At 37.8% G+C, this 12242-nt stretch overlaps 1 protein-coding gene across 3 annotated transcripts in view; it reads left to right on the top strand.

Moving 5' to 3' along the window:
• ANK3 (ankyrin 3) overlaps nt 1–12242 on the top strand; it is a 556820-nt gene that overhangs the window by 363199 nt on the left and 181379 nt on the right. For all 3 annotated transcript variants that reach the window (XM_055274392.2, XM_055274391.2, XM_055274393.2), the window contains exon 9: nt 7624–7722. In XM_055274392.2, the coding sequence (XP_055130367.1) occupies nt 7624–7722 (99 nt within the window). The remainder of the gene's footprint in view (nt 1–7623; nt 7723–12242) is intronic.

Genomic DNA, 12242 nt, shown 5'->3' with positions numbered 1-12242 from the left:
AGCTGGGCCAGCACTGCCTGTGCAGCCAGGCAGTCGCATCATTGATATCTTGTGCAGCTTCCAGATGAGGCATCCCTCCTGCAGCAATTTTGGCTACTTGAAGAGCTACATGCCTTTGAAAAGAGCCAGACTGAATCTGTAGAAGATCCAAAGGAGACTGACACTTGAAGTCAGTGTTCAAAATACTACAAGGAAAACTACAGTTGAAAGAGTTGTGTTTCAAGTAGCTCTTTGCAGTTCAGCTAGAACTGATGAGTTGTACCTTAGGGTAACAGCTGACTTTGTCATGGAAGCAAGGTGATTAAAGGAACAATGGCTAAAGAATATAACACTTCACAGCTCTTCTGCTGGTGAAATGTCACCTTTCCCTACTGAGTCTTTAGACGCCACATGTTGTTAGTAAACAAACATCAGAGATCAGAGGTAGCAGCTTCTGAATGTAGCTAAGGGAAGGCTAAGAGTGGCTTAGCCTTAGTAACCCCTCTGAAGACATGCCTTGATTGTCTTGTAGAGCCAGCACTCATAGTCCAAGCCTCATTCTAAATTTGGTGCGTGCCACCTTGGATGAGTAATTTCACTTCTTTGAACCTTGGAGTCTCTACTTATCAAATAAATATTATACTTTTATAGGACTAATCATGAGGATATAATAATACGATGTCTTGGATTTGCTTCAAAATAATACAAGAAAAGGGTTTGACTTTCGGTCAATATACAGACGAGTCATGACTGACCATGGGGTGACAATTGTTGAAGCTGAGTTAGGTACCCAGAGGTTCATTATAATATTCCGTCTATTTTAATCTGCAATATCTTTGAAATTTTTTATAATTAAAACTTTTTTTGAAAAGACAAAAATCAGGCCAGGCACGATGGCTCACGCCTGTAATCCCAGCACTTTGGGAGACTGAGGTGGGCAGATCACCTGAGGTCAAGAGGTCGAGACCAGCCCGGACAACATGGTGAAACCCAGTCTCTACTAAAAATACAAAAATTAGCCAAGCATGGTGGCAGGCGCCTGTAATCCCAGCTACTCAAGAGGCTGAAGCAGGAGAATCGCTTGAACCCAGAAGGCAGAAGTTGGAGTGAGCTGAGATCGCGCTATTGCACTCCACCCTGGGCGATAAAGTGAGACTCCATCTCAAAAAAAAAAAAAAGGGGGCAAAATCAACAAAAAATGTGTATCTGTAAGAAGAAACAGTATACCTCAAAGGATTAAGGAGTTGATGGATGAGATAGATTTTGCTCTTAGCCAAACACTTTGCATTCAGTATGTAGCATTTTGCCTTGTGGAAGATAATTTTCAAGGATGGATGAATGCAGCTAAAATAGTTATTTTTCTGTGTGACCATAATTTGAAATTATTGATGCAAAGAGTCAGACCCTGGTAAGATATTTGAATAGATTTATTCTGAGCCAAATATGAGTGACTAATGGCCCGTGATGTAGCCCTTAGGAGATCCTGAGAACCTGTGCCCAAGGTGGTTCGGGTACAGCTTGGTTGTATACATTTTAGGGAGACATGAGACATCAACCAATACTTGCAAGATGTACATTGCTTCCATCTGGAAATGCAGGACAATGGAAGCAGAGGGTCTTCCAAGTCATTAATGGATTCAAAGATTTTCTGATTGAAAGAGTTACTCTGGTTGAAAGAGTTATTATCAATACAAAGGAATATCTAGGTTAGGATAAGGGGTTGTGAGGACCAAGGTTTTATCATGAAGATGAAGCCTCCCAGGCTTCAGAGAGAATAGATTGTAAATGTTTCTTATCAGACTTAAAGAGTCTGTTCTATCAGTAATTCCGAAAAGGAGGAAGGCAGAATGAGGCATGACTGGCTTCCCTTACCCGTCATGACCTGAAGTAGTTTTGCAGGTTAATTTTGGAATGCCCTTGGCTGAGAGGAGGGGTCCATTCAGATGGTTTGGGGCCATAGACTTTTATTTTTGGTTTACAAACATGTCTATGCATATTTTGTCATTTTTTACTTCTTAGAATCTGCAGAAGAGAAAATGAAACAATTTTGACCTTTTAGTTCATAAAAAACAATCACTGTACTGCAGTCTGTATGAAATGTTTTTTGTGTAGGTGGTGGAAGGTGGATGTGATTATTGTATATTATTTCTCCATCAGATGTCTTCAGGTTTTACATTACGAAGTAGACATTTGGACATTATTTTTTGTATGTTTCCAGATTTTATTTTATTTTATTAATAAAATGCTGTTTTCACTTGAAAGGCTGCTTTACTTTGGTTTATAAAAGCAAATGTTTTAAATCAACATAAAAGGCAGAAGATATAAACGTGCTCCAAAGAATGTTCAAATTAGGCCATGTACTATTTGCAATTCAAATTTTATTTTTAAATAACATTAATACTATTGAGATTTGGCTAGTAGCTTAGAAATAGGGTTGTATCTTGTGGCTTATACATTAGAATAATTAGGCTCACTTTCAATATCTGCTCACACAATCCAGAAAGTTATATGAATATATTGAATCAAATTTTGTTGTATTTTTAAATGTGATTATCCTTAGGGTAGGTACTAAGTACCAGTCTCAGGGATCTTCAAGTTGGGGAACTCTTAAACCAAGAACACTTGTGAAAACTTCCCCAGCGGGATTGGAGTCACTTAGTTTTAAATGAATAACTCTCTGCTTCATCAGCTTCCTGCAGAGTCTCCCTTCCCACCTATCCTTTAACACATATTCCCTCTGCCCTAGTACTAAGAAAAGCCTAGCTCTCTCACACACACATTGCCCAAGGGTGCAAAAACCCCTGAGGTGGTGGGGGCAAGAAAAAAGTTCAAAATATTGGTGTTCTGCTGAGAACTGCATGATTCTAATGATCCGATAAACCCGTTGCTGCCCACAAAAATGAAAGACCTAATAAAGTTGTCCTGTGATGGATCATTGAAAAGAATTTTGGGGGAAAGATCATTAAGTATGGAGGATCAGATGGACGAATTGACAGAAGTAGGCTTCAGAAGATGGGTAAAAAAAAAACTACACTGAGCTAAAAGAGCATGTTCTAAACCAGTGCAAAGAAGCTAAGAACCTTGATAAAAGGTTAGAGGAATTGCTAACTAGAATAACCAGTTGCAAGAGGAACATAAATGACCTCATGGAGCTGAAAAACACAGCACAAGAACTTCATGAAGCATATACAAGTATCAATAGCTAAATCGACCAAGCAGAAGAAAGGATATCAGAGTTTGAAGACCACCTTGCTGAAATAAGGCAGGCAGATAAGAGTAGAGAAATAAGAATGAAAAGGAATGAACAAAGCCTCCAAGAAATACAGGACTTCATAAAAAGACTGAACCTACTACTGGAATACGAGAAGGAGACGGGGAGAATGGAAACAAGCTGAAAAACACACTTCAGGATATTATCCAGGAGAACCTACCCGACCTAGCAAAATAGGCCAACATGCAAATTCAAGAAATACAGAGAACACCATTAAGATACTCCATGAGAAGATCAACCCTGAAACACATAATAATCAGATTCTCCAAGGTCTAAATGAAGGAAAAACTGTTAAGGGCAGCCAGAGAGAAGGGCCAGGTCACCTACAAAGGGAAGCCCATCAGACTAACAGCGGACCTCTCAGCAGAAACTCTACAAGCCAAGAGATTGGGGGCCAATATTCAACATTCATAAGGAAAAGAATTTTCAGCCTGGAATTTCATATCCAGCTAAACTAAGCTTCATAAGTGAAGGAGAAATAAAATCCTTTACAGACAAGCAAATGCTGAGGGATTCCATTACCACCAGGCCTGCCTTACAACAGCTCCTGAAGGAAGTACTAAATATGGAGAGGAAAAACCAGTACCAGTCACTGCAAAAACACACCAAAATATAAAGACCAATGAAACTATGAAGAAACAGAATCAACTAATGTGCAAAATAACCAAATAGTAGCATGATGGTAGGATCAAATTAACATACAACAACACCAACCTTAAATGTAAATGGGCTAAAGGCCACAATTAAAAGACATAGACTGGCAAATTGGGTAAAGAGTCAAGACCTATCAGTGTGCTATATTCAGGAGGCCCATCTCACGTGCAAAGACACACATAGGCTCAAACTAAAGGGATGGAGGAAAATTTACCAAGCAAATGGAAAGCAAAAAAAAAAAAAAAAAAAAAAAACAGGGGTTGCAATCCTAGTCTCTGACAAAACAGACTTTAAATCAACAAAGGTCCAAAAAGAAAAAGAAGGGTATTACATAATGGTAAAGGGAACAATTCAACAAGAAGAGCTAACTATCCTAAATATATATGCACCCAATAAAAGATGGCCCAGATTGATAAAACAAGTTCTTTGAGACCTATAAAGAGACTTAGACTCCCACACAATAATAGTGGGAGACTTTAACACCCCACTCTCAGTATTAGACAGATCTGTGAGACAGAAAATTAAGAAGGATAGTCAGGATTTGAATTCAGCTCTGGATAAAGTGGACCTACTAGATGTCTACAGAACTTTCTACCCCAAATCAACAGAATACACATTCTTCTCAGTGCCACATGGCACTTATACGAAAATTGATCATATGATTGGAAGTAAAACACTCTTTGGCAAATGCAAAAGAACTGAAATCATAACAAACAGTCTCTCAGACCACAGTGCAATCAAATTAGAACTCAGGATTAAGAAACTCACAAAAACTACACAATTACATGGAAATTGAACAACTGCTCCTGAATGACTCCTGGGTAAACATTATGAAATTAAGGCAGAAATCAAGAAGTTCTTTTAAACCAATGAGAACAGAGAGAAAATGTACCAGAATCTCTAGGATGCAGCTAAAGCAGTGCTAAGAGGGAATTTTATAGCACTAAATGCCCATGTCAGAAAGCTTGAAAGATCTCAAATCAACACCCTAATAAAAGAGCTAGAGAGGCAAGAACAAATGAATCCAAAAGCTAGCAGAAGACAAGAAATAACTAAGAGAAGAATTAAAGGAGATAGAGATATGAAAAACCCTCCAAAGAATCAATGAACCCAGGCACTGTTTTTTTGAAAAAATTAACAATATAAATAGACCACTAGCTAAACTAATAAAGAAGAAAAGAGAGAAGAATCAAATAGACAATAAAAAATGACAACGGGAACATCACCACTAACCCCACAGAAATACAAACTACTATCAGTGAATACTATAAACACCTTTATGGAAATTAACTGGAAAATCTAGAAGAAATGGATAAATTCCTGGACACATATACCCTCTCAAGATTAACCAGGAAGATGTCGAATCCCTGAATAGGCCAATAACGAGTTCTGAAATTGAGGCAGTAATTAATAGCCTACCAACCAAAGAATCCCAGGACCCAGATGGATTTACAGCTGAATTCTACCAGAAATACAAAGAGGAGCTCGTACCATTCCTTCTGAAACTCTTCCAAACAATTAAAAAGGAGGGACTCCTCCTTAACTCATTTTATGAAGCCAGCATCATCCTGATACCAAAACCAAGAAGAGACACAACAAAAAAAGAAAACTTTAGGCCAATATCCCTGATGAACATTGATGAGAAAATCCTCAATAAAATACTGGCAAACCGAATCCAGCACATCAAAAAACTTATCTACCACGAGTAAATCGGCTTCAACCCTGTGATGCAAGGCTGGTTCAACTTAAGCAAATCAATAAACATAATCAATCACATAAACAGAACCAAAGACAAAAACCACATGATTATCTCAATACATGCAGAAAAGGCCTTTGATAAAATTCAACATCCCTTCATGTTAAAAACTCTCAACAAACTAGGGATTGATGGAACATATCTCAAAATAATAAGAGCTATTTATGACAAACCGACAACTAATATCATATTGAATGGGCAAAAGCTGGAAGCATTCCGTTTGAAAACTGGTACAAACAAGGATGCCCTGTCTCACCACTCCTATTCAAATAATATTGGAAGTTCAGACCAGAGCAATCAGTCAAGAGAAAGAAATAGCATATTCAAATAAGAAGAGAAGAAGTCAAATTATCTCTGTTGCAGACGACATGATTCCAGCCTGGGCGACAGAGCGAGACTCCATCTCAAAAAAAAAAGAAAACTCCACCATCTCAGCCCAAAAACTCCTTAAACTGATAAGTGCCAAATCATGAATGAACTCCCATTCACAATCACTACAAAGAGAATAAAATACATAGGTATACAGCTAACAAGGGATGTGAAGGACCTCTGCAAGGAGAATTACAAACCACTGCTCAAGGATATAAGAGAGGATGCAAACAAATGAAGAAACATTCCATCTTCATGGATAGGAAGAATTAATATCATGAAAATGGCCATACTGCCCAAAGTAATTTATCGATTCAATGCTATTCCCATCAAACTAGAAAGAAAATGTGATATATTTATATCATGGAATACTATGCAGCCATAAAAAAGAAAGAGATCATGTCCTTTGCAGGGACATGGATGAAGCTGGAAGCCATCATCCTCAGCAAACTAATACGGGAACAGAAAACCAAATACCTCATGTTCTCACTCATAAGTGGGAGTTGAACAATGAGAACACATGGACATAGAGAGGGGAACAATACACAACAGGGCCTGTTGGGAGCTGGGGGTTGAGGAGAGGGAACTTAGAGGATGGGTCAATAGGTACAGCAAACCACCATAGCACACATGTACCTATGTAACAAACTTACACATTCTGTACACATATCCCATTTTTTTCTTTTAGAAGAAATTTTTTAAAAAAGATTTTAAACACAAAAAAGGATCATTAAGTAATTTTTCACATGGAATTCAGAGAATTCATAACCCTACTACAACAGTCTACATGAACAAGGTTTCTCAGCACTAATATCTATAAAAGCAAAAATCAAGGCTAATATTGATGCTGAACCCTGTCTCATTCTAGCAATAACTAATCTTCATTAGCAGATACATAAACTAGTCATGAAAAAAGCATATCTCATTAAAAGAGAAATTTTTAATACCTTGTTTTTGTGGAATGGTCACAAAATTTTTTATATATTTTTGCTGTTTTGATTGGTTATATTCAAATAATTATAATAATCCAATCAGGTGATTCATTTTTTACACTCAGAGGCATGTGTTGTCAGGAAATATTTAAACCTTTCTTAAATTTAAACTTATATAATTTCATGGCAGAGAAATATGTAGTAATCAATAAAAAACCTTCAAGCATAAAATTACATTAAGATAAAATTATGTAGGGGAAATGGAATGGAAATAGAAACGCAAGAGGAAAAAGAACCAATGTAGAATTTCTATTACAAATTTGTATTTAAGAGTTTATTCATGTGTTTTTGTTAATGGTGAGCATCAAATTACTTGTAGTACTTAGATTTTATTGGCTATTCAAAAGAGTAGTGGAAAAGTTATATATTTAAATGTCAATATTCAAACTTGTGGGAAATTACATACTTTGCAGCTACTTAAACTTATGAAAAAATGTCATTTTCAACCTAAAATAAGGAAGTATTTTATGAAATAAATGAGCAAATGTTTGAAGCCCACTTTCCCACAGCATCTTGGGTGCCATGCTGGATCTTGAAGAAGTACACTGCACTCATAGAATTTATTGTCAAATTTAATTGGTGATGTTTCCTTTGTTCAACAGGATGGTCTGACACCACTGCACTGTGGAGCAAGGAGTGGCCATGAGCAGGTGGTAGAAATGTTGCTTGATCGAGCTGCCCCCATTCTTTCAAAAACCAAGGTAATTTCTTTTCAGGTTTCTGGACATTGGACTGTATTTATTTTGATGGTTATATGATCTAGCCTTTTGAATCACACAGAAAATGACATTTTCAATGTAGCAGTCAGAGTAGTTATGTTCCCCAGATCTTTACAGAACCTCGAAATAAGTTTGGGCTTATTAAGATTTTATGTAGAATGTGCTATACCACAAAGTTGTTTGTGTGTGTGTGGTTTTTGTTTTGTTTCGGGAATGCTTACTTCTTGATTTTACTCTGTGAAATTTTCATAGCTCAGACGTAATTGTCAGGTTAAGAAAGACTAAAAGTTCTACACTCTCTAAAGTTTGGGTGCCGGCTATCTTTAGCCCCTCAGCTTACTTCTTGAGAGTTCACAGACTATTAAGGAGGTCAAGGATATCACTTAGCTGATAAAGACTGGAAACTTAGGAAAGACAGCACCTTGATTGGGCTTTTGGGAATGTTGACATATCTGAAAGGAACACATGATGATTGCCTGAAAAAAATTAATGGTTGACTCTCTTTTAGACTTTTTTAAATAGTAAAACCATTTGACATAATTTGAAGAAGAGAATATTTGCAAATAAATTTTGAGACATATAAACCACCTCATTGTCACTACCACTTTTATTAATTAAACCAGTGATTGTTTTGGAAATGATACTAAGCTTTACCAAGAGCTTTAATCTGTAAACATTATCAGACAACAAAAGCACATATTATTTCTGTCTTCACTCTGGTCAGTGTTTCCTCAACAACATTAGGAAGACTAGACAGGGTTGAGATGGTCTGGACAATTCCATCACTCATGTAAAATGTAGGGTTTAGACTGGTGAGCGGTTGAGGGTATTGTCTAACAGAATTAAACAGCCATGATGTTTTCATTGTATATGATGACATCTTGGCCTTTTGAGTGTTTCTTATCTTGACGATTCTATTTGTTCTTTTCCTTTTACATACCCCATATCTATTTTCTTTCCCCCTCCAATACTGTCCCCTAAGCCACATTATCATCTCTCACTGAACCACCGTAGTAGCTTCCTGTTGGTCCCCCGTTTCCCTTTTTGCTCCTTTACAAATCAGTTCCCACTTTGCAGTCAGAGTGGCCATATAAACTGTCATCCAAATCATGTCAGCCTCCTGCTTAAAAACCCTCCCATTAACCCCCATTGTTCTCTTTCAAATTGATTCTCATTTTCTCAAAGCAGTAAGGACCAATGTTAAAAATCAGAGAGTTGCTCATCTTTTTTCTCCTATTCATTTCATTGCTTTGGATTTGTTCTGAGAAATCTTGATTTTTTTCTTCCAACCTTTTAATTTTCAAGAACATCTTCTTGTTCTCTGATAGCTTCTTTTCTTAAAGTATCCTGTTCTTGTTTAATGGGTACATTTTTTTCTGTTACCTTTCTGAGAACATTTGAGATAACTTTTCTTTTAATTTAGTTTTTCTGTTTACCAAATGTCCCTAATTCCTCAGATTTCCTTTTTTTCCTTTTTATTGTTTTGGCTCTATATTTTATAATGAAGGCTTCCCACAATGGCTGTACCTAATTGTGTCAGGCACAAACATGTGAGTGGCAGCTCTAAAGAGTGTAGGCAGTGCTGATCAGGTGGCAGTGGTTAAGAGGGGCTCTTTAATGTCACAATTAGGCTCCCTTTACCTTAGGCGGTACAGTTTTTTGAGCGACAAATCCACCAACCTTTGCAGTGCACACACATGCGAATACATTCTGAGTAGGGGAAAGAGGCTGCCAGTCTTGTGCTTTATGCATACTTTAATCATAATAATGATAACTAATATTTACATAGTGATTACTGCTTATCAAGCTCTATGTTCTTTACACGTATTAACTCATTTAATCCTCATTAAATGAGATACTGGTATTACTGTTATTCCCTTTTCATAGATGAGGAAACTGAAACCCAAAAAGATAAAGTAGCTTTCTCAAAATATCCCAGTTAGTGGCAGAACAAGGATTTGAACCCAAGCAGCCTAACTCCAGAGACCACATCCTTAACGCCTCCATTCTCCTTCCTTTTTCTGTGATCACCTATTTTTGGTCCAGATCCTCGTCACTGCCCTCTGTTCTGCCTGGGCCCTTGAGTCTGAATCTCTCTAGTTCACCTTCTCCAGACACTAATTCTGGTGTCCTTCAGGCTCGCAGGAGGCAGTTACCTGACTTTGCGGAGCTGGGAAGGGCCTGGAGACCTGATGGCTCTATACACAGTCTTTGAACTGATCTTACTTGCAGCCCCAAGTCTCACTTCATCTTCTGAGGTACTACGCTTCCACAGCCTCTGCCTTTTTGGGATTTGAGAGGCAAATCAGCTTGTCTTTTTATTCCTAGCAGTGTGCTGGAACCTGATTGTATCGTCTCATGAACTGGTTGTGTACATCTCTTTCCAATTCCCCATTCAGTAACATCAGATGGACGGCTTGAAATTGATTATTGTGGGGGGATTTACAGCATGGAAATTGGCTAGTGCTACACACTGGGGCTTTTCTTTTTCCAGGAGTTGGGTGCTAAAACATTTGTCAGCACAGTACTGATTCTACTGCTTCAGACCCTTAGGTTTCAGCCTCTCTTTTCAGCTGGATGAATTACCACACTCAAATCCTCTTTTCATATTCCGAAGTTTGGAGACAACCCTCATCTGTTTTTGATTTCTTCCCCATTGTGTATGTGGGAATGGAAAAGGACACACACATGTGTGCCCTTCTAGATTTTACCCTTTAAATCCATTACTGCTTTATGGTGGAGTTTGGGAGAGGAAGGATAAATATATCTATTACACCTGCTGTGTTTGATCAGCAGTCTCCCTCTGCACTGAGGATAGACTTCTGAACAGATTCTGACCACCTCTCTTCCTCATCTCCTCCGGTTTTGCTCCTTCCTCACCATCTTCTAGCTAACCAGCCTTCTTTTACTTCCTAGAATACACCGTTGTTCTCATTTCCTGTTTGCTTGGTTTGAGTTCCCTCAGCTTGTTCCAGATCTCTGTGGTCCCCGTACATTCTTCAACTCAAATGTCTTCCTCATAGACAGGCATTTTCTCATGATTTACCCCTCCCATCTTCACCACCTCCTGCCAGTGCCATCTGGCCGTGTTTTATTTTCTTTCGAGCTTTTAACACCATCTTGAAATTAGATGCTTGTTTACTTGCTTGCTGTCAGATTCTCCTCAATAGAATGAAAGCAAGAACTTTTCCTTGTTCAGTGCAATACGCACAAGCACCTCCTTTCATGCCTAGAACACGGTAGGGCTTCAGCAAATATTTGTTGAATGACTATTAAGTAAATGAGCACATTCCTAGCCTTAAGGCCATCTGACCAGTTCTTCAAGAATTTCGTCTTCACTGAGCTAAGAAAGCCCATCACATTGGATCCATATTTTCAGGCACCATATGTAATACCGCCTCTTTCTGTAGAGCAGATGAGCTTTCTTTACTGTTTTCTTCTCCTTCCCCAATTATCTTTGAGTTTCCCATCCACACAATCATTGTGTTTTTGCATTGCTAAATTTTTTTTTATTGACGCTGCCTCCCATTTCTACTCTCCACTATTATTTGTTCTCTCAGACTTTGTGGGATATTTTTGTTTGTTCGCTTGTTTACTTCATGTTTTCCTCTAAGACTGTATCAAAACATAAAGCAAAAGAATGTTTTGGCAGGAATAAAGCAGTCCATATGCTCGTGGGTAGCAGTATCTCAAATGGGAAATGTTCCTACCTTTTCCTGCACCTTAATTTCTATGGTTTAAAATATTTGAGGGAAATTTTTTAGGCAGAAATATCCTGATGGACTGACAGTGTACGAGATCTTTAAATTGACCTAGATGTTTGCTGAGCTCTTTCTGTATACGCAAAGCTGTCTTCTGGGCAATGAAAAACTAATAACCACGTACCTCTTGCCTTCACGGAACACAAATAGTTGAAATATATGTCAGAGAGTGGATAATGCCATTAGAATGGTTAACAAGGAGCTTATACTACTTTTTCTTATCTTGAACTCCTTCTTTATGTCATCCATTGATAAATTCGGAGCAAATAACTCGGCTCAGAGGATTCAGAAACCTCTGGTTCCTTGGCGCATATTTGATCTGTCATTGTCAAAATTCGTTGATGACAATTTTTTTAGAAACTGAATTTGCTGTCAAATTACTTTTCCACAAAATATGTTAAATTATGTTACAATAATTGATAGAGCCTCTCTTGATAATTGAATTCTCTAGGAATTTCCCAGGCTCCCCCACTTCGCCATCATAGTTAAAAGAAAGGACTGACATCTTCTTAGCTTGTTTTGCCTTCATTAGGAAACATATTGAGTGCCGGTGTCATTCTAGGTTTTATTTACCTTTGACCCTACTTATTTATTCTCTCTGCTCTTTAAATGAATTTTCAACTCGTTCCTACTACACATGATTAACTGTGTTATTGAACCCAATTGATTTATACTAACAAGGCAAGCATTAGTTAATGGCTTTGTCAATGCCTTGCCTTTCCTCATCATAGACACACGGGG

The sequence above is a fragment of the Symphalangus syndactylus genome, chromosome 4, assembly GCF_028878055.3.
Source record: "Symphalangus syndactylus isolate Jambi chromosome 4, NHGRI_mSymSyn1-v2.1_pri, whole genome shotgun sequence".
NCBI classification, from domain to species: Eukaryota; Metazoa; Chordata; class Mammalia; order Primates; family Hylobatidae; genus Symphalangus; species Symphalangus syndactylus.
This window is presented reverse-complemented; position numbering and strand designations above follow the sequence as displayed.